The 23,402-nt window shown below is 39.0% G+C and overlaps 1 protein-coding gene across 7 annotated transcripts in view; it reads right to left on the reverse strand.

Moving 5' to 3' along the window:
- dock3 (dedicator of cytokinesis 3) overlaps positions 1-23,402 on the reverse strand; it is a 968,429-nt gene that overhangs the window by 510,375 nt on the left and 434,652 nt on the right. For all 7 annotated transcript variants that reach the window (XM_073072555.1, XM_073072554.1, XM_073072550.1 and 4 more), the window contains exon 8: positions 8,220-8,261. In XM_073072555.1, the coding sequence (XP_072928656.1) occupies positions 8,220-8,261 (42 nt within the window). The remainder of the gene's footprint in view (positions 1-8,219; positions 8,262-23,402) is intronic.

A 23,402-nucleotide genomic window follows, 5' to 3' on the forward strand; every position in this document is an offset into this window, starting at 1 on the left:
GAGACTCATTCCACCGAGATGTAACACTGAGCGGCAAAGGAAGTTACTCCTGCCTGTGGCCATCAAACTTTACAACTCCTCCCTTGGAGTGTCAGACACTCTGAGCCAATAGGCTGGTCCTGGACTTATTTCCACTTGGCATGATTAACTTATTATTATTTAATTATTTATGGTTTTATATTGCTATGTTTCTTCACTATTCTTGGTTGGTGAGGCAGTAATGAAACCCAATTTCCCTCGGGATCAATAAAGTATGTCTGTCTGTCTGAAAGGTGATTGGCAAAAGGGATACAGAGCTGGAGAAGGGAAAGGATCATGGGACGGGATGCATAGGGAGAAAGAAAGGGGGAGGGGAGCACCAGAGAGAGATGAAGAACAGGCAAAGAGTGATGGGCAGAGAGAAAAAAAGAAAGGAGGGGATGGAAAATAAATAAATCAGGGATGGGGTAAGAAGGGGAGGAGGGGCATTAACGGAAGTTAGAGAAGTCAATGTTCATGCCATCAGGTTGGAGGCTACCCAGTCGGTATATAAGGTGTTGTTCCTCCAACCTGAGTGTGGCTTCATCTTGACAGTAGAGGAGGCCATGGATAGACATATCAGAATGGGAATGGGACATGGAGGTTTCCGGTGATGTCATCATCGAGAATGGCAGCTTAAGTCACTAGCTCCTCTGGAAAAATGCATATTAAGCCCCGTTAACCCATCAAATATAGTATTTTTCAAAAATATTTGCACTGAAAAGAGGGGCAAGAATGGGGATAAAAGAACAGAAAGAAAAAAAGCGACACTGCGGAGCCTGCGGCAGAGAGGAGTGCAGCGAGCAGCTCTCCTACCTGACCACATGCTAGCGAGGCGGACGCTGGGCCTTGTTCAGGCGAAGCGGCGAATATGATCGAAATTCTGTAAGTGATAAGGGGGTTCCAGAAAGATATAAAGCAGCAGCAACATAATATTAAGTCAGAGCTCGCCAACGTCAATCAAAAAATAGCAGTGGCAGAGACTCGAATTCAGAAGGTGGAAGATCACGTTCAAAACGTGGAACGGATACTGAGTAAGACGATAAAAATATTAAATCAAGAAGGTAAACTGCTTGACGTGGAGGGAAGATCATGGAGGAAAAATATCAGAATATACAACTTTCCCGAAGGAGCGGAGGGCTTGTCTATGACGGAGTTTGTCAGAAAGTTGCTGCGGGACATGCTGAAGCTTCCCTCGACTATGGAGCTGGAAATTGAGAGAGCACATCATGCGATTGTCCCGAAGCCTACCCGAGATAGAGCAGATAAGCCACGCTCAATAGTAATTAAATTCCTTCGGTACAGTACCAAGGCGGAGATTCTACAAAGGGCCTGGGGTAAGAAGGGGGTGTTTTTAGATGATAAATTAATATATTTCAACCAAGATTACCACCCTCCCGTGGTCCTGCAGAAACATAAAGAATACTCTGAAGTAAAGCGAATACTAAAGCAAGAAAGGATTAGATTTTAAACTCCGCACCCTGCTAAACTTCGGGTGTTTTATGAAGACGGGACGCGATTGTACCAGACAGTGGAAGAGGCGACTACAGACATGAAGGCCAGAGGGTTGCCCATCAGCATGATCAAACCGAGGGAAAGCCTGGCAGAGGAATTATCCCGCTCCGCTTGGGAAATATTGCGAGAATCGAGAAGGTAGGAGACGGGAGGAGGCCGAGAGAAGTATATCAGGAAGAAACCGGGAGGTTTCCAAAGACAGCCCTCACCCCCTTCAGAACAGCCATAAGGTTCGGCTAACTTTAAAAATGTTGAGAAGCTAAACGGAAGCAAAAGTAGATGGTGATATACCTATCTCGAGAAATTCTTATTATAATGCAGATTTTATATTACTTAGTTGTTATTCTTTATTTGCTCATTTGCTCCTTTTCCCCCACCAAAATGAGAATATATATGTGCATAGATGTGTATGTATGTAATATATATGTATATATGTGTGTGTGTGTGTATATATATATATCTGTGTACTTATATATATATATATATATATATATATAAGTACACAGGGAAATCTTTTCTGTGTAATGGATTTGTTCACTGACTTTTATGAATACTGCAATGGGGGCCCTCAACTCACAAGTTGGAGGGGTTATCCCACACAGCTAGACATTTCCTCTAGCTCAACGCAGGGTCATCTACCAGAGACCTCAGCCTTGGAAACACATGTTCGTTGCCATTTTTGTTATTATTTGCGTTTCTTGGTTCTTATTTGTTCAGGGAGTAGATCGATTAAGTTTTATTCTGCTAATTTCAATGATACATTGACAGATAAATACAGATGGCTAAGGATAAAGTAAAATTCATTTCTTTTAATGTCAATGGGCTATTAAATCCAATCAAACGTAATAGAATTTTATCCAAAATGAGAAAGGAACAAGCCCATGTAGTATATTTACAGGAAACTCATTTAAGTGATAATGAGCATAGAAAACTAAAGAGAATGGGCTTCACTAATTTGTTTTCTCCTCATATAAATCAAAACATAGGAGACGAGTTGCTATTCTTATATCAAGTAAGCTAAATTTTGAAAAATTATTCGAAATGGGAGATAAGGAGGACAGATATATTCTGGTAAGGGAAAATACAGACGGAAATTCAGTTACTCTATTGAATATATATGCACCCCCAGGAAGTGATATTGGTTTCTTTCAGAAATTACTGATATTATGGTAGCGGAAGCAGAAGGTCTCCTGATATGTGCGGGAGACTTAAATTTACAATTACAACCAAAGTTAGACTCTTCCAATAGAAAAACCTATGAAACAAAATCCTTACATAAGAAAGTTAATACACTTTTTGAGGATGTATTAACATTGATATATGGAGGGACCTTTTCCCCGACAGAAGGGATTACGCTCATTATTCTGCTCCTCATTCTGTATATACAAGAATAGACTATTTCATAATGTTTGGAAAAGACAAAGACAAAATAAACACCTGTGGAATTGGGACAATAGATGTAAGTGACCATGCACCTATATATTTATCTGTTGATTTTGATCTACAACCAAAGAATACTATTTGGAAACTAAATTCAAGTCTACTCAATGATTCGTACTTTAAGGAACAAATTAAAAAGAAATTGGTCTCTACTAAGAATTCAATGATAATGGAGAGGTTTCACCTCCCATTTTATGGGATACTCTGAAGGCTGTCTTAAGAGGGAAAATTATAGCGATATCTTCATATAAGAAAAAAAATGGAATAAAACATTAGAGGAATTACAAAATAGGCTGAAGGAACTAGAGAAAAACACAAATTGAATTTGGCACAGGATACATTAGGGGAAATTAAAAGCATTAGGAATGAAATTAATAGTTTGGTTATGCAAGAAATCAGGAAAAATTTAATGTTTCTGAAACAGAAACATTATGAAAGTGGATCAAAATCTAGGAAAATACTGGCCTGGAAACTGAAGAAAAAGATAGCAGAAAATACAATTCACAGAATTAGGGACCCAAGAACGAAAATGATAAAAAATAAACTAAGTGAAATTCAAGAAGCTTGTGAAGTGTTTTACAAAACTCTATATTCCAAAGTTCCAGGGGGAAGCATAACCCAAACTGACACCTTCTTGAATTCTCTAGAGTTACCCACTTTAAGTGAAGAACAAAATAGAACGATGACTGCTGACATAACTGAAGTTGAATTAAAAGTTGAAATTACTAGGCTTAAATTAAGCAAGTCACCAGGATCAGATGGGTATACGGCAGAATGGTACAAAGAATTTAAAGATGAGTTAATTCCTGTTTTACTCCCAACACCGAACTGGGCTCTAAAAAAAGGCACAAATGCCACCCAGTTGGAAGGAAGCGATAATCTAGGCTATACCGAAAGAAGGTAAGGATAAAATGGAATGCGGGTTATTTAGACCAATATCCGTTCTTAATGTAGATTATAGATTGTTTACCTCCATCATGGCCAAACGATTAGAGGAGTTTCTACCCATACTGATACGTAACGATCAGACAGGTTTTATACAACAACGCCAAACACAAGACAATATACGAAGGACACTTCACATTATGGATCATATACAAAAAAATAAAATCGAAGCAATAGTGATAAGCGTGGACGCTGAAAAGGCATTTGAATCGGTTAATTGGAATTTTCTTTACAGAGTTTTACATAGAGGTTCCCAAGACACAATTATTAAAACTATACAGACACTATATGACAACCCTACCACTAGGATTAAAATCAATGGATATTTATCAAATAGTCTTCCCCTAGAAAGGGGCACAAGACAGGGTTGTGCATGGTCACCGCTACTCTTCGCATTATATCTGGAACCATTAGCTCAATACATCAGACAAAATTAAGATATCAGGGGAATTACTATTAAAGGGACAGAGCATAAATTGGCCTGTTACGCTGATGACATTTTGATCTATCTAGGGCAACCAACATACTCTTTACCTAAATTGATGCAATCCTTTGAACAATATGGTCAATTATCAGGATACAAGATCAACATAAATAAAACCCAATTACTTTCATATAACTATAGCCCACCAAAAGCAATTGAAAGTAGATATCCCTGGGCATGGCAAACAGAGTCTTTCAAATATTTGGGCATCATTATGCCAAAAGATTTGGCAAAATTATCAGAATGTAATTATCAGCCTTTATATAAAAAATTAAGGAAGATAGGGCAAGATGGAACCTGATTCCTTTTTTTAGTCTCAGTTCAAGGATTGAGTCTATTAAAATGAATATACTGCCGAGACTGTTATATCTCTTTCAGACCCTACCAATAGAGATTAATCAAAATCAGTTCAATGAATGGTACAAGATGTTATCAAGGTATATTTGGTAAGGTAAAAGGCCTAGAGTTTGTCTCAAAACTTTGCCATTAGCAAAGGAAAAGGGGGGGATGGGGCCTACCTTCTCTTAGAGATTATTATTTTGCAGCACAGTTGAGAGCTGTGATATGTTGGTGCAACCCATCATATGACGCTCATTGGAAAAACATTGAGGAGCAGGTACTTCCCATCCCCATACAAGCAATTTTGGCTGATAACAACCTGCAAAGGTACATAAATACTATTGATAACCCATGGGTGAAATTGACTCTTAAAATATGGAAAACTACTATAAAAGAATATAATCTAGAGGGAGATATTGCAATTCTTTAATGGTGTGCATATGACTCGGATTTTACGCCGAATAAACTGGATGTTAGATTTAAGGACTGGCCAGCTAAAGGAATAACAGTTCTTTGCAACATAATGAAAGAAGGAACACTGTTCAGTTTTGAAATGCTTAAAAAGAAACACTTATTAGAAAAACAAGATTTTTATCAGTATTTACAGATGTGACAATATGTTAATAGGATGCTTAAAAATGTAACCAAGGCAAGTACATGCTTGATAGAGCTGTTTAGAAAAGCATATAATTCAGATAACGGTAGTAGAATCATTTCAAGCATGTATAGGAGCTGTCAAATCTTAAAACACATTCGACTTCATACATTAAAATAAACTGGGAGAAGGAAGGAGGGATAATTATATCTGAGGAAGAATGAACAATAATATGGAGATATCAATGGAAGTGTACCAGTTCAGAGAAATGGAGGGAGTTTGGATGGAAAAACTTGATAAGATATTTTATTACACCCTCTCAGAAATCCCATTATGATAGTAACCTCCCTGTTTGCTGGAAAAATTGTGGAAATCAAAATGCAAATCATTATCATATTTTTTTGGACATGGCTGTTATCAAAAACTATTGGAGGGGGATACACAATGCCCTACAAGACATCTTTAAATGTGAAATACCCTTAGAGAGTAAGACCATATATTTTGGATATATACTCCAAGAATGGTTGAAAAGAGATAACTATTTAATGAATATACTGTTGGAGGCTGGTAAAAGGACTCTTACTAAGAAATGGTTATCACAGGAGAGCCCAAATTTAAATACATGGATGGAAATTACAATGGACATTTACAAAATGGAGAAGATAACAGCATCTGTTAGTCATAAGCTGTAACAATTTGATTCATATTGGGAAAAATGGTTTAACTACATAATGCCTCATAGGCCTGATCTTATTCTCACAAATCAATGAATATGTTGTAAAAAAAAAATCACTCACTACTTGTACATTGTTTTTTCCTTTTGCTTGTTTTTTCTTTTTGCTCTTTTCTATAAGTGTATACCTCAGATAAATACTTTATGGAGATTTGTGATATATATGATTGTATGATATATATGTACAATGTCTGAAATACATCTTATGGAAATGTTTGTTTGATGCTGAACTTCAATAAAAAAAAATTACAAAAAAAAGGAATGGGGGTTGGAATTAAAATGTGTGGCCACTGGGAGATCCTGCTTTCTCTGGTGGACAGAATGCCATATTTACTTCTTTTTAACTGGTTTTGCATTTTGATGATCTATAGACTGTAATTATCTTTCTTTCAAATCTTTTCTGCTAAATTTTCATTATTTGGTAAGAAAGGATCAAAAAATTAGATTGTCAAATTTTTTCATGTATGTGATTGAATATTCATCGCAGTGTGCTGAAAACTGATTAGAAGTGATTTCTTACGTGAACACTAAATGAAGAACTACAGGTATAAAGGAAGACATAAATTCTTCCTATCTTTATGCCTTTCAAACTATTTTCTACTCCCTTCATTGCTGAAGAGAGAAATAAAGCTAGAACAAAATGAGTTGGCTGCAAGCATCTCTGTCCAGATGAGAGTGCATCTGGAACAGAGTAAACAATGTAAACAAGTCTGGTGTCCTGAACTGAGTATGGATATGTTTGTGAAAGTGCAGTAGTGGTTCACCAGGTCAACTATCAGAATAGCATGTGTCATATGAAGAAAAATTAAGTATACTGTGTCATAGAAGTTACTTCTCACTTACAAGGTCTCTGGATGGTGGACGAAGCAAACAGGCCAAACAGCCTATTCCTGCTTCCACATCTGATGTTCTCTACTGACCTTTTTCCCAGTCAGGCAATAAAATTATGAATAGGGAACACAACAGATATCTGGATCAGCAACTACATATAGTTGTGACAAAAGAATATTTGATATTTTGTATATCATTAATCTCATTAGCCCAGGATTCCTTAAGATGACTGCAAAGTTCGGGATATTGCTTCTGCAGAGAAATTTAATACTGATCAACAAACTGCATTGGGGATTTGTTCTACTGTTTAGACCATACAGGATAACACTGAGGGCATATTTATCCAACAAATCATTGGGAAAGGTCAAAGAAAAACTTTTTCAATGTCAAGTGATAATCGTTAAAAATGTAATTATCTTTAAATATGTCCCAAAGTATTCATCAGAATACCTCTGTCACCTTAAGCCCGACTAAATTCTGAGCAATCATTATAACTATTTCCCTCCCCTTCTACTCTTCTTCTATTCCTCACTCTAGCCTCTTACCTCTTCATAGCTGTCTATCACCTCCCCCTGGTACCCCTCCTCCTTCTCTTTCTCCTATCGTCCACTCTCCTCTCCTATCAGATTCCTTCATCTCAGTTTACCTTTATCTGGTGTCACTTTCTCGCTATCCTTCTTCCCCTCCTCCCACCTTTTTATTCTGGAGTCTTCCCCCTTCCTTTTCAGTTCTGAAGAAGGGTCTCAGCTTGAAGCTTTGACTGTTTATTCATTTCCATAGATGCCGCCTGAGCTGCTGAGTTCCTCCAGCATTGTGTGTGTGTTGCTTTGGATTTCCAGCATCTGCAGAATTTCTTGTGATAATCATCACAACATTGCTGGAAGATATTTCAAATTTATTTTTGGTTGATATTTCTTATACTTTCTTAAAAAATATTCACGTTTATTTTCCTTTCAAACTATTGTGTAACAACATGAAGGAATACCAAAATAAAATCTTCACACCTGCTGTTAGGATCAAAAGTCTACAGTTTCAGATTAGCACTTCTCTATAATTTCAGTTTCTATAAAGTTACAGATTAGCACTTACTGCCATAATTTTAGAAATATGCTGACTACTCCACTTGTTCAACATTTCCTCTTTCCCTCTTCCCAACCTCTTACAACCATTGCATTAAATTGTTAACTGAGCTAAATTAGGGAAAGTCCTTGAAATGGATTCAAATCTAAATTCAAGCAATAATCAACAATAATTTGTCTACATCAACTTTAGGTAAGGCATTCTAGCCATAAAATATATTTAGAGTTTATATTACATACCTGTGTGGTACTCTGTTGTATATTATGTCTGCTGGACAGGTGCTAATAAATTAAAGGGAACAAAATTAGTAAGATGTATAACAAAAGCAACAATTTATGTTTCTAACCATATTTGAATATGATTCTTAAAATTATAACATATTCCTATAGAAAATTGAATTTTATCCAAAATGCCAAATTATACCCAAATATTTGATCATAATAGTATGAGTATTACAAAATTTCACGTTTGAATTGCACAATAATCTTAAAGAAAGAAAAAGTATAAAGTAAAAGGTTCTTTATGTTCCTAGTTCATACCTTTTCTTCATTTTCATACTAGCAAATGTAAAAAACATGCATAACAAGAAGCCTTGTCATTCTCCCACATAAAATAAATTTGCATTCATCTTAATATTGATATTATTCCCTGTAGACGAACAGAGGTAGACTTTATTTTCCCTTCATCTTTAGATCTTTCCCAAACACTAACAAACCTCTGCTTTGGAGAAGATTACAACAAGAACAATTCCAAATGTGCAATATATTCAATGTCTCAAAATAACATTAAAATATTTCTTTGGTGAGATGTTACATCCAAGAACCAAATGCCTGCCATGAACACGACTTGCTCATTTTTCTTAATAGATGTATATAATGTCAGGAAATCAATAGAGCTTTGAAGTGTGAAGTGTGCAGGGATCCAATTGGAAACCAAAGTTTGATCTAATTGAATAGCACAGCACACTAGAATGACAATCTAGTCCACTGCTTCAACTGTTTTAATTCTTGATATTTTAAGTAGCGTAAATAGCAATTTCAGGTCTTTAACACTTGCAAGAATAGAATGACAGACCAAACAGCAACTAGTAGTAGAGGGAAAGAGTAGTGTGTTACAATGTCATTGGGAGCATATCTAATTAAGTCTTACCTTGAAGGGTATATTATAATTGGGGGTTCAACTTAAAATATTCCTCTACCTCAAGATAAATTTTAAGACTGCACTTTTGAACTAAAGCTCCAAAAGATGGTAGCATTGGGAGAAGTAGAAAAAAAACAAAAAAGAACATTCAAATGCAACTTTTAATGTCAAAATGGTTTAATTTCTGGAAAAGCCATTTTTGCTCAGTGTTGGGGCTCAGACACAATGAGGAATGTGCATTCTATTCAGTTTGACTTTATTAATATGACAGAACATGAGGAACATGAGCAGGATCAACTTTATTCCTCAAAGGTAGCATAGGGGTATGCGCGATGCTATTACAACAATGTAAATGGCATTCCCCATTAAGAGAATCTACCCTAACTTCCTGGATCCAACAGATAACCCCTTATGGGAACATCATCCTCGACCCGAGAGACTGCATGACTACTACTAGAGAGTGGTAGGAGGGGCAACAAGAATGATAGATCAGATTATCAGATTTACTGCCTGGGGGAAGAAACTTTTAAAATGGCATGAAGGTTTTGCTAATAGCCCTATAGTACTTTCCTTCTATATTTTCCAGAAAATATTGTTATAGTCTTGAAAATACAGTTATTTGCCATTTTCACTCTGGCCTGCTCCAAGTGGCTTGGTAAAACTTTAAAGCTATACATAATTCATGGGCAGTAGCCAGAGCTCCCAGGATCTTGACAAATACCCTTATTTTCAAACAATAAGATTAAAAGCCTTTTACAGGTTGATTATCTCATTTGTTGTTCATAGGATATTGCTATTTGCAAAGTAGGCATTTCATTGTTCAAAGGAAACAACAGCCATTTTCAAATATAAAGAACAGTCCAATGATGTTCTTGTACGACAAGGTACATTCAAGACTTTTTATATGCTTCCCTGATTCTCTTAAAAATGGGGTAACATTTTCCATTAGTTCAAAAATATAACTTGCTAAGAGTGTAAATTAGACAGCAAAATTTAATGATGATTGCTTATTCCAATGAAAGTTAAGTCATTAGTGCAAGAACTACTGCAGCTTACTGTTGATATCTTCGTGAAAGGCTTTGTAATTTGACCTGATGGTTAGATGTGTTTTCATTAACCTTTTGAACTCTGACTGCTACTGGTGCCAGTGCTCACAAAGAACAGGATGGAAAATAATCTCTCATGAACAAGCACGAAAAGTTGAGAGGCCCATGTGCACAGCAAGTCACTTCAGAATTCCAAATGCATATATTTCAATTGCATGAAAACAAATATTAGAAATGGAACTCAATTGTACACACAATAACACTACACTTTCGCTGTATGAAATGGAATACTTATCACATTCTCCAGTATTTCTTAAGTAAAACTCTGGATCTTTGACTTCAGCTTTATATTGTCCATATAATACAGATCAAAAGCCAACAAATGACAGCACAGATGTGTTTGCATCTCTGGTCCCTTAAGACTCCTGAAGTGTTAGGATTTGACATGAGATTACCTCATTAATGAAAAAGACTGATAATACACAACTTCTTTCTTCTCAAGGTATTGCCAAAGCCCAAATGAATTTCTCTACAATGCATTTGTTTTTGGTGAAACAGATACGTTTATAATAATAATTACTTATAATACTTATAATTATATAACTACTTATAATAATAAAGCACACAGGTCACTTCTCCCCTGGCTTTGCAACACTATCTGAAAGAGATCCATGACTGTTTCAAAACTGGCTTGATTATATGATAGGATATTCCAGGATCAGTGCTTAGCCCTCTATTGTTTGTGATGAGAATGCAGGTGGGCAGATTAGTAAATTTGCAAAGAACACAAAAATTAGGATTGTTGACAGTGAGGAAAGTCTTTAAAGGATTCAGTGGACCAATTAGAAATATGTGTAGATATACGGCAGATGAAGCTAAATCCAGACCAGTATGATGTCATTGGTAGGCCTCAGCTAAGTACACTTTGCTTAAGTGTTTTCCTCCAGAAAAGTTTGTAAATCAAACAAGAGAAAATCTGCAGATGCTGGAAATCCAAGCAACACACACATACACAAAATGCTGGAGAAACTCAGCAGGTCAGGCAGGCAGCATATATGGAAAAGAGTATAGTTGATGTTTCTAGCTGAGACCCTTCATCAGGACTGAAGAAAAAAAAGAGGAATCAGAGTTAGAGGGTGGTGTGAAAGGAGGAAGAAGCACAAGGTGCTAGGTCAAATTGGGAGGAGTGGGGAGAGCTGGGAATTTGATTGATGAAAGAGATTCAGGGCTAGAGAAGGAGGAATCTGAAAAAAGAGGACAGAACGCCATGGAGGAAAGAAAAGGGGGAGGAGCACCAGAAGGAAGTGATGGGCAGGTATAGAAATAAGGTGAGAGTGGCAAAAAGGAATGGAGAATGGTAAAGTGGGGGGAGAGGCATTACCAGAAGTTTGAGAAGTTGATATTTATGTCATCAGGTTGGAGGCTACCCAGACAGAATATAAGGTGTTGCTCCTCTAACCTGAATGTGGCCTCATCACGACAGTAGAGGAGGCCATGGACTGACATGTTGGAATAGGAATGAAAAGTGGAATGAAGTTATGTCTTAGTTTGGAGAAAATTAGAAGTCGAACCTTTGAATCTATGTTTGATTTTGAGAAAAAATGGGGTTCATTTGCTCGTTATTACCATTTGAGTTAATTGATAGATTTTCTCCATGATCTAATTGTAAATTTTGGTATAATTTTTTTTTTTGCTGGTGGTTTGGTGTTTATCTTTAGAAGCTTTTTGTACGACGCATGGCTCCAGGGTTGAACACCTAATGGGTCTTTTTTTTCCTCACTTTTTTCTTGCTTTAGTAGGGTTTTTTTTCTTTTCTTCTCTTTTTTTGTGTCACCATATTTTTCAATCTCTAATATTTTTTTTCTCTTTTGAGACATTGTAAGTGTTACTTACTTTGATGTACTCTTGTATTTTAGATAATAATAAGATTTGAAAAGAAGAGGAATGAAAACGGGTAGCCACTGGGCAATCCCACTTTTTCTTGCAGATGGAGTGTAAGTGCTCAAGAAGGCAGTATCTCAATCTATATTGGGTCTTACCAATATACAGGAGGCCACACCAGGAGCACCGGATACAATAGATGACCCCAACAGACTCACATGTGAAGAGTTGCCTCACCTGGAAGAACTGTTTGGGACCCTGAATGTTAATGAGGAAGGAGGTGTAGCTTTTGTTTCACTTGCAAGGATAAGTGCTGGGGGAGGTTAATGGGGAGGGACGAATGGACAAGGGAGTAGCATAGGGAGTGATCCCTGCAGAAAGTGGGAGCGGGGGGGGGGGGGGGAGGGAGGGAAAGATGTGCTTGGTGGTGAGATCCTGTTGGAAATGGCAGAAGTTACGGAGAATTATGTGCTGGATGCAGAGGCTGGTGGGGTGGTAGATGAGGACCAGAGGAACCCTACCCCTGGTGGGTGGCAGGAGGATAGGGTGAAGGCAGATGTGTGTGAAATGGAAGAGATGCAGGGTTGAAAGCAGCATTGATGGTGGAGGAAGGGAAGCCCCTTTCTTTTAAAAAGGACAGCTCCTTCATTCTGGAACGTAAAGCCTCAACCTGAAAGCAGATGCGGCAGAGGTGGAAAATTGAACGAAGGGGATGGCATTTTTCCTAGTAACAGGGTGGGAACAGGTATCGTCCAGGTAGCTGTGAGAGTGAATGGATTTATAATAGACAATAGTAGATAAGCTGTCTCTAGAGATAGAGACAGAGAGGTCCAAGGGGAGGGAGGTGTTGGAAATGGACCAGGTAAATTTGATGGCAGGGTGGAAGTTGGAGGCAAAGCTGATGCAGTTGACAAGATCCACATGGGTGCATGAAGCAGCACCAATGCAGTTGTTGAAGTAGTGCAGGAAAAGTTGGGGAGTAACAACAGTTTAGGCTTGGAACATAGACTGTTCCACATAGCTGACCAAAAGGCAGGCATAGCTGGGACCCATGTAAATACTCACAGCCATACCATTTGCTTAAAGGAAGTGGGAGGAGCCAAAGGAGAAATTATTGAAAGTGAGAACCAGTTCTGCCAAACTGAGGAGAGTGGAGGGGAATTAGTTGGGTCTGGTGTTCAGAAAGAAACTGAGAGCTTTAAGGCCTTCCTGGTGGGGAATGGAGGTGTACAGGGATTGGACATCTTTGGTGAAAATAAGATGCTTGGGACCAGAGAACTTGAAATCATTTAAAAGGTCACGAGCGTGTGAAATGTCATAGGTGACATACCGAAGGGACTAAACGGGGGGGGGGGGGGGGGGAATAAAACTGAGTCAAAGAATGTAGATATGAGTTCAGTGGAGCAGGAACAAGCAGAAGCAATGGGTCTATATGGACAGGCAGGTTTGTGGATCTTGGGTAGAAGGTAGAAATGGGAGGAGCGGAGTGAAGGAACTATGAGCATGGTAGCAGTGGATGGGGGAACCCCAGACTTAATAAGGTCTGTGATCATGAGGGAGACAATGGCCTGGTACTGATTAGTGGGATCCTGTTCAAGAGGTAAATAAGAGGAGATATCTGACAGTTGTCAGCAAGGTAGAGGTCAGTGCATGAGACTACAACAGCATTCCCCTCATCTTCGGGTTTGATGGTGAGATTAGGATTAGTGTGGAAAGAGAGAAGAGCAAAGCATTCAGAAGGAATAAGTTGGAAATGGAGAGAGGAGTAGTGAAGTTGAGATGGTTGATGTCCTGTCGCCAGTTGGCATTGAAAAGACCCAGAGCAGGAACAAGACTAGAGTGGGGAGTCCAAGAAGAAGGGGGGGGGGAGTTGAAGACGGGAGAAGGGGTCATCGGTGCAGGGTGGAGAGTCCTTGTCAAAGAAATAGGAATGGAGAAGGATGCGGCAGAAGAAGAGCTCAGTGTCATGGCAGGTGCGGAACTTGCTAAGGTGTGGGTGCAGGGGAACAAAGGTGAGGCCCTTACTGAGGACAGAATGTTCTGCCTCAGAGAGGGGAAGGTCGAAGGAGATGGTGAAAATCTGGCAAGGAAGAGAGCTGGGATCGTGGAGGGAGGGAGTAGGTAGTGTCAGAGGAGAGGGAAGGTTTGGGGTGTTCAGGGAAGGTACGGTGAGGAGGAGATGGAGTCTCTGAGGACCCAAGAGCTGGTGGCAGGACCTGAGAGATACGGGATTGCAGAGTGGTGGTGAGATGGGGAGATAGGGTTTCCAGCAACAGCATGTGAAGACCCGGTCTGGAGGTGCTGTTGGTCAAGGCTGGAGTTGGAGGTTGTGCAATTGGCACTTTGAAGGTGTCCAAAGTCGTTGGAACCCACATTGATGGTGGTGGAGTGCAGGTTTTGAATCTGTATCCTAGGCAAAGGTTTTGAACTACTTTCAGTATTGGGTTGATGGTGACCTCAAAAGCACCACAGAACCTGAGAGACCCATTCTTCTTTGCTACAGGAACCTGTGATGTTGCCCTTTGTCTCCACTCAACCTTGGAGAGAATTCTTTCAGCCTCCATGCGATCTAGCTCACTGGCTACTTTGTCATGGACGGTATAAGGAACTGGGTGGATTTTGCAAAACATGGGTGCAGCATTTTAGTTTACTACACCATTTTACCCTTGATATGCTTGAGTTTTCCAAAGCCATTCTTGAACACTTGTTGTGGCTTCATCCAATATCTTTTTAAATTCACTTTCAGTTGACTCTATTACAGGGGATGTGGTATGCAAACGGTGGATGGATCTCCAATCAAGTTATAGTTGTCTCAGCCAATCACAACCCCACAATGTTGGTCCTCCTGTTTTTACCACATACAAGCCCAATATGGCTTGTTGGTTGTTGTATTTCACTGTTACAAATGTCATTCCCATAGCAGTTAACTTTTCTTCAGTGTAAGATCTTGGTTGGGTAACTACAGGCTTAATTTCAGTATCTTTGAAATGCCTTCAAACTAATTTTGGGGAATGAGTGAAACATCCAAGCTAGTTTCCAATTTCATTTTAATTAATTATCTGTTCATTTCTGGTGCGAGTCATGTTGCTTGCCTCCTGTTAGTTTCCACATTGTAAATCTCAAGACTACCAGTGCTGTGTCATTGCATCATTATCCGATTTTTGATCAACAGCATGCAGATTAGTGCTTTTTTTGAAACTGCAACTTGATTTTTCTCTTCACTGTGCAGTCCATTCATTTTTGTCTGTCTGACATGCTCTTTGTATGTGTTCTACTTTGTTGCATTTACTGCAAGTTTCACCTTTAAACCTTTTGGGATGAGACATTTGGGAGGAGCTAAAGATGGCACCAGAGGTTTTTGCAAACCTGGGTAAATTCTTCCAGTTCATCTGTGAAACAATTTTTCTCTTTTTATGTCTCTTTTTTTCTTTTTCAAGGTGACCGGGGTTCTGATGGACCCTGTGATCTACAGCTGCAGTTCAAACTACGATTCTTCATGGAAGGTGAGTTCTCATGGCCTGGTATTTTGCTATCTTCAGGTGTAGACTGGAAGACTGCTTTCGGAGTGCAGCCTTGTGGAGCAATCTCTCTCTCTCTCTCCCTCGCTGGTCTGAGATGTCGAAGTGCTGGGATGGGTAGTAGTTTTTGATGAACTCTAGATAATGGTGTTTAGGGGCTTTGCTATTGCTTGCATGGTGGGTGGTGGGGGTTGTTGATGATTTTGTTGGAGCAAGTGGGGGGGGTGGGTTAGTGCTTTTGCTACTGCTTGTGTTTGGGGTGGGGGAGGGGACTTTGTGGTTCTAAGGTTTTTTTTCTCTGTTTCATGGATGTCTGCGAAGAGTAAGGAATTCAGGTTATATAATGTATACATTCTCAGTTATTAAATTAAAGCATTGAACCTGCATTGGTCTGATGTGTGCGAGCCCCCACCACAATTGTAACACAATTTGTTTGGCCAGTCTGCTTTCTGTTTAGACACTGATTTTATTCATGATCACACTTTCATTCCTGATTGCAATTCAATTGCATCTCTGTCTATGGTTTCCATTGCTCTTTTAAATCTAAGTTGTGCTTCATTTAGGAGCCATTTTTGAATGCTTTCTTGTAAGATTTCACAAACTAAACAATCTCTCAGTGCATCGTTAAGCCCATTATAAACAGACGATGCTCAATTTCTTCAATTCAGCCACATTTGCAAAAATGGACTCCCCTTCCTTTTCATTCCGTTTATGAAACCTAAAGTGTTCTGCAATGAACAATGGTTTTGGTTCTAAATGTTCCTGCATTACATTCACAGTACCAGCAAAGCTCATTTCAGTTGATTTGGTTAGAGCAGTCAATCTTCTAAGCAAACTGTATGCCTTTAAGTGCAAAACTGGCACTTGCTTCTCACTGGCTATTTCACTTGCTTCAAATTACTGCTCAAATCTTTTATCTTTTGTGCAAATGAACATGCCATTTCTTTCCGATGTAGCCAGCCATTCCTGTTTTTTTAAATATATATTTATTATTATTATCACCAGGTACTCACCATTTATGAACCCGTGAATTTGTCCACTTTCAGCCATATTAAAAAAAAATTAATGTTTCTGTCCCTTCCCGAAGAAACATGCGCTGTGCTGCTTTTTTTTTACTCAATCGTTTCTTGCTGCCCTTTTTTTTAACTCAAATGCCCCACAGTGTTTCAACAGGTAGATGTTCATCTCAGGTTTGTTTAAAACTTCCTCATTGTTTCTCAATAACCATTGTTATGTTTTGGAACTCCAAAATATAAAACTAATTAAAATAAAAACACAGAGCAGGGAATAATGTGTCTTAGTTTCATTTTTAGTTTAGCAAGATGCACAGGTATGACATGGTGGCATGATGACATATGTTATTCATGTATAACCATATAACCATTACAGCACGGAAACAGGCCATCTTGGCCCTTCTAGTCCTTGCTGAACGCTTACTCACCTAGTCCCACTGACCTACACTCAGCCCATAACCCTCCATTCCTTTCCTGTCCATATACCTATCCAATTTTACTTTAAATGACAATACTGAACCTGCCTCTACCACTTCTACTGGAAGTTCGTTCCACACAGCTACCACTCTCTGAGTAAAGAAATTCCCCCTCGTGTTACCCTTAAACTTTTGCCCCCTAACTCTCAACTCATGTCCTCTTGTTTGAATCTCCCCTACTCTCAATGGAAAAAGCCTATCCATGTCAACTCTATCTATCCCCCACATAATTTTAAATACCTCTATCAAGTCCCCCCTCAACCTTCTATGCTCAAAAGAATAAAGACCTAACTTGTTCAACCTTTCCCTGTAACTTAGGTGCTGAAACCCAGGTAACATTCTGGTAAATCTTCTCTGTATTCTCTCTATTTTGTTGACATCTTTCCTATAATTCGGTGACCAGAACTGTACACAATACTCCAAATTTGGCCTTACCAATGCCTTGTACAATTTTAACATTACATCCCAACTCCTATACTCAATGCTCTGATTTATAAAGGCCAACACACCAAAAGCTTTCTTCACCACCCTATTCACATGAGATTCCACCTTCAGGGAACTATACACCATTATTCCTAGATCACTCTGTTCTACTGCATTTTTCAATGCCCTACCATTTACCATGTATGTCCTATTTGGAATATTCCTACCAAAATGTAGCACCTCACACTTATCAGTATTAAACTCCATCTGCCATCGTTCAGCCCACTCTTCTAACTGGCTTAAATCTCTCTGCAAGCTTTGAAAACCTACTTCATTATCCACAATGCCACCTACCTTAGTATCATCTGCATACTTACTAATCCAATTTACCACCCCATCATCTAGATCATTAATGTATATGACAAAACAACATTGGACCCAGTACAGATCCCTGAGGCACACCACTAGTCACCGGCCTCCAACCTGACAAACAGTTATCCACCACTACTTTCTGGCATCTCCCATCCAGCCACTGTTGAATCCATTTTACTACTTCAATACTACTTCATTTTACTTCACCTAACGAGTGAACCTTCCTAACTAACCTTCTGTGCAGAACCTTGTCAAAGGCCTTACTGAAGTCCATATAGACAACAGCCACTATTTTACCCTCGTCAACTTTCCTCGTAACCTCTTCAAAAAATTCAATAAGATTTGTCAAACATGACCCTCCACGCACAAATCCATGTTGACTGTTCCTAATCAGACCCTGTCTATCCAGATAATTATATATACCATCTCTAAGAATACTTTCCATTAATTTACCCACCAGTGACGTCAAACTGACAGGCCTATAATTGCGAGGTTTACTCTTAGAACCCTTTTTAAACAATGGAACCACATGAGCAATACGCCAATCCTCCGGCACCATCCCCGTTTCTAATGACACTTGAAATATTTCTGTCAGAGCCCCTGCTATTTCTACACTAACCTCCCTCAAGGTCCTAGGGAATATCCTGACAGGACCCGGAGATTTACCCACTTTTATATTCCTTAAAAACGCCAGGACTTCCTCTTCTTTAATTGTCATAGTTTTCATAATTTCCCTACTTGTTTCCCTTACCTTACACAATTTAATATCCTTCTCCCTAATGAATACCGAAGAAAAGAAATTGTTCAAAATCTCCCCCATCTCTTTCGGCTCCACACATAGCTGTCCACTCTGATTCTCTAAGGGGCCAATTTTATCCCTCACTATCCTTTTGCTATTAATATAACTGTAGAAACACTTCGGATTTATTTTCGCCTTACTTGCCAAAGCAACCTTGTATCTTCTTTTAGCTTTTCTAATTTCTTTCTTAAGATTCTTCTTACATTCTTTATATTCCTCGAGCACCTCATTTACTCCATGCTGCCTATATTTATTGCAGATATCTCTCTTTTTCCTAATCAAGTTTCCAATATCCCTTGAAAACCATGGCTCTCTCAAACTTTTAACCTTTCCTTTCCACCTAACAGGAATATAAAGATTCTGTACCCTCAAAATTTCACCTTTAAATGACCTCCATTTCTCTATTACATCCTTCCCATAAAACAAATTGTCCCAATCCACTCCTTCTAAATCCTTTCGCATCTCCTCAAAGTTAGCCTTTCTCCAATCAAAAATCTCAACCCTGGGTCCAGTCCTATCCTTCTCCATAATTATATTGAAACTTTTACATAAACTTTTTATGTACTTTTTGTACATAAACTTTTTAAGTACTTTTACATAAAACCCACAATGCATTATATAAACAAAACAGAATGCTTAATCAAACAATATATTTACAATATTACTGAAATATTAAATACACAATAGCATTATAAAAAATTAGGATTTTCTGTCTTTCCATTCTTGTGAATACTTGCCTTTTTTGCAAGTTTGCATTGACAACACTTAGAAAGAAAAATATTTCTCCCCATAAACTAAATTATTTGATGAAAAATCTTGACCAACATCCATATGATCTTGTGCTCAACAAATGTTTATGTTTGATGGTATTTCCTCTGATGAAGCCTTAAAAAGACTATGCAAAGAAAGCTACAGTATCATTCAGTATCAGTGAAAAGGCTAGAATTTATCCTTTAACATCTAACATCTAAGCACAAATATTTAACATCATCACACCAGTCATAATATCCTTTGTTTTTCGAGTCTTTCTATACACATTCCCACATTTTCTCTCATTATACACCAGCCATCATTTTGCCCTCTCTCTTACACTACACAAATCATTTTGCAGAATCACAATTTACCTTTTCATTTATTTTTGTATCTTAATGAGCATTTCAAAGAACACATTGCAAACTTAGACCACAACTCTTTATCAAGTCATTAATACAAAAGATACTGTATATTATTGAGGCCCCATCACTGAGTTAACATATTACACTGATCACTATGGTGCAGGAACAGGCTTTCAGGTCCTATGCCTGCCTCAGTCACTTGGTCCATATCCCTACCTGTTTATGTATCTGTCAAAATGTCTCAAATCATACTTTCAGCAATGTAGTGTAGCAGTTAGCATAAACGCTACTACTGTGCTAGTGACCCAGGTTCAATTATGCTACTGTTATAAGGAGTTCATACGTTTTCCTGGTGACCATGTGGGATTCTACTGGGTGCTCCTGTTTCCTCCCAAATTCCAATGGGTTAGTAGGTTAATCAGTCACATGGGTGCCATTGGGCAGCACAGACCTGTTGGATCAGTGACGCCTATTACCGTGCTGTATCTCAAAATTAAAAAAATAAAAGATATCTGCTTTTACCACCTCTCCTGATAGCGGGATCTACCACACTTTCTGTAAAATAACTTGCCTCGTAAATGTCCTTTAAACTTTCCCCATCACATAAGTATAACACCTGTATAGTACCATCTTATCGCATGTGACTAGTCGCCGCACTCTTTGAGAAAATCAAATTACACTAGGTGCTAGTAGGCCATCAGAAGATTCTAGGTGTCAGAAGGAGGCAGTGAATAGAAACCACACACTTCTGGAGATAAGTTTTGTTTATAAGAAAAAATCAAACGTACAAAAATATTTAAATGAGCAAGAACAATTCAAAATTCCAGCATTCTGTTTAGGTTGCAAATCACATATACCAAACTAAAACAAATTACTTTCAATTAGAATCAGTGAGATTCATTTATTACTCTAATCTCTCTAACTAATTAGATCGCGTGTTATTCCCTATTTAAAAGTTTATAGTAGTGGTCACCAACCCGTCGATCGCGATTGACTAGTCGATCTTTGAGACTTTCCCAGTAGATCCTGAAAAAAAATGAAAAATAAATACACAAATACTGTTGAGAGATTGTTTCCGGGTTGTGGGGTTTTAGTTCTGTTCTTTCTGCCCAGTGCACATGTGTATAGCTCCCCGCACTACACAGTGTAATTCAGTGGTGCCCAACCATTGGGCCGGGAGGAAACAATATGAGTCAGCTGCACTTTTCCTCATTCCCTGTCAGCCCATCGTTGAACTTGAACCCACGCGAGGTCATCAGTCGCCTAACCGATGTGACACCCTCGCGCCAGGGATCACTGGCTGGCCTCGCACAGCCGACGGGAAGTGCTGTCGCTACTGGCCTGGAGCGCTGCCTCTAAACCTGTTTAACACACCGAATGTTCATGGGGAACCCGGTGCTAAAATATTCACAGACGACCTAATTCGGGCTCAGCGTTTCGTAAGTATCAGAGAAGCTACCTCGCTGTGATCTACTGAAACAAACTTTTGTCGGCCGATAGATCCCTGTTGCAATCCTTGCTTGGTCACTCGCTCACTCCAGACTGCGACTGCCATGGGCTCAATCCAGACTGCGACAGACATGGGGACCTCCGGCCCTGACCTTGTCCTCTCACCTGACCCACGACCAACCGCACCTGGCCAAGGCGTCTGGCGGCGGGCGGGCAGGAGGCTGGAGTTCGGACCGGGAGGATATCCGAGGCAATGAAGCCCTCAAAACTGCTTCAGTACCTTGAGTCCAAGCGCCCTGCACTTAAAGACAAACGCATTGAGTTTTGTGAGCGGAAAAAACGTGAGCAGTGCGGGACAGAATCTAAGTGCCGAGAGCCGCAGAAACCAAATTGTGGAATAGACTGGACATAAGGAACCTGCTTTGAGTATCGCTGTATTCCGGTTGTGTTTAACACCCCCCCCCCCCCCCCCCATCAGCTGGTCCGCAAGAATATTCTCAATATAAACCAGTCCGCAGTGCGTAAAAGGTTGGGTACTCCTGGTGTTCATACATTATTTCTACTTCCGGGTTGCGGGGTTTTACTTCCGGTCTTTTCTGCCCTGGTGCGCATGTGTGTAATTGATCTGGGGTCGATCTTGCCTTGAACTAAGGCTGAGGTAGGGGATCTTGGGCTTAAAAAGGTTGGTGACCACTAGCTTACAGCCTAAACTTCCCTTTTTACTTATCCCTAGTTAGTTAGAAAACCAAATATAATTCTTACTCTAAAGTATTATAGTTAACTTCAGTTTCAGGCAGTATATCTACAAGTTTAAATGCAAATTCAAAAATTATATATGCACAGTTTAACACCTTTCACAACAATTCTCGAACAGCACAACTTTTAAACAAAGTAAATCTCATTCAGTAACTTATCAAAGTCTTTGCAAAAATAATCAGTTCTTTCAGAAAATCAAATTTGTATTCTTCAAATGAAAGTAACTTAAGCACCCAACAGTATTAAATCCTCTGCATAATTACACATTTCATTCCTGCACTGGTTCTTCATCTTGGCTGGCTCGCCATCTTGTTTTCTGGTTTCATTGGATGAAGTAGTTGATCATACACAGCAAGTCAATATATAAACTTGTACAGAACACTTGACCAAATCCCTTGGTATGATTTTACAGAACTAATTCCCGACTACATGGTAGGGATTTTGGACACTTGTCTCTGCTGATACTGTCTCGGTTATAGCTGCTGTGGGTTATATCCGTAGCTTCAATAAATCTTTTATTGCAATTGTCTCTCCTCCAGGGATTTCAAGTTAGTAGGGTAAAGATTCTCATTCCACTCTTACCAGTTCATGTCTTCAGCTTCTATTCGTTGCTGCATTTTCTCTCCTTATCCATCCTATGTCAGACCCGGCTCCTCTCTCATAGCGTTATTTTTTCAAATTCTCTTTTTTAAAAATCATTAACGTTGTTTTCATCCCTCTGCAGGTGGACCTTTCTAACATTACACCTTTGGGTTTTATTAACCCAGGTTACACCCTCCCCCTTTGAATTGATACGCTGGAAGTAAAAATACAACCAGGTGATCGGACTTTCCAGAGTGTAGGCGTGGGATGGCGTAGTAAGCATTCTTGATGGTGGTATAACAGTGGTCAAATATGTTGGCTCCTCTGGTTCCACAGGTGATATGTTGGTGGCAGTCATTCAGAGACTTCTTCAAAATGGCCTGGTTGAAGTGCCCCACATTGATAGGGAAGGCATCCTTCCCTTCCCTTCTTCCCCTCCCCTCACCTTCTTATTTTGGTGTCTTAGCCCTTCCTTTCCAGTCCTAATGAAGAATCACAGCCTAAAATGTCAACCGTTTATTCATCCTCATAGATGCTGCCGGACTTGTTTCGATCCTCCAGAATTTTGTGTTTGTTATCCTAATAAGCTTTTGGTTGAATGGCTATTCTCTTGCCGGAACAATCCGAAGCTGTGTCAACATTTATGTTGATGTCTTAATTAGTAATTTTAATTGTGATTTCAATCGCATTCTTTTTCTTGATATTGGTATAAGTGGAGTATATGCTATGTATGAGGTAGTACAAGGAAAAACAATAACAGTAGAATAACATATAGCTACAAAGTGCAGTGCAGATAGATAATAAGGAGCAAGGTCATAATGAGGTATATTGTGAGGTGAAGAGTCCATCTTA

The sequence above is a fragment of the Hemitrygon akajei genome, chromosome 19 (genome assembly GCF_048418815.1).
Source record: "Hemitrygon akajei chromosome 19, sHemAka1.3, whole genome shotgun sequence".
In the NCBI taxonomy this organism is placed as follows: Eukaryota; Metazoa; Chordata; class Chondrichthyes; order Myliobatiformes; family Dasyatidae; genus Hemitrygon; species Hemitrygon akajei.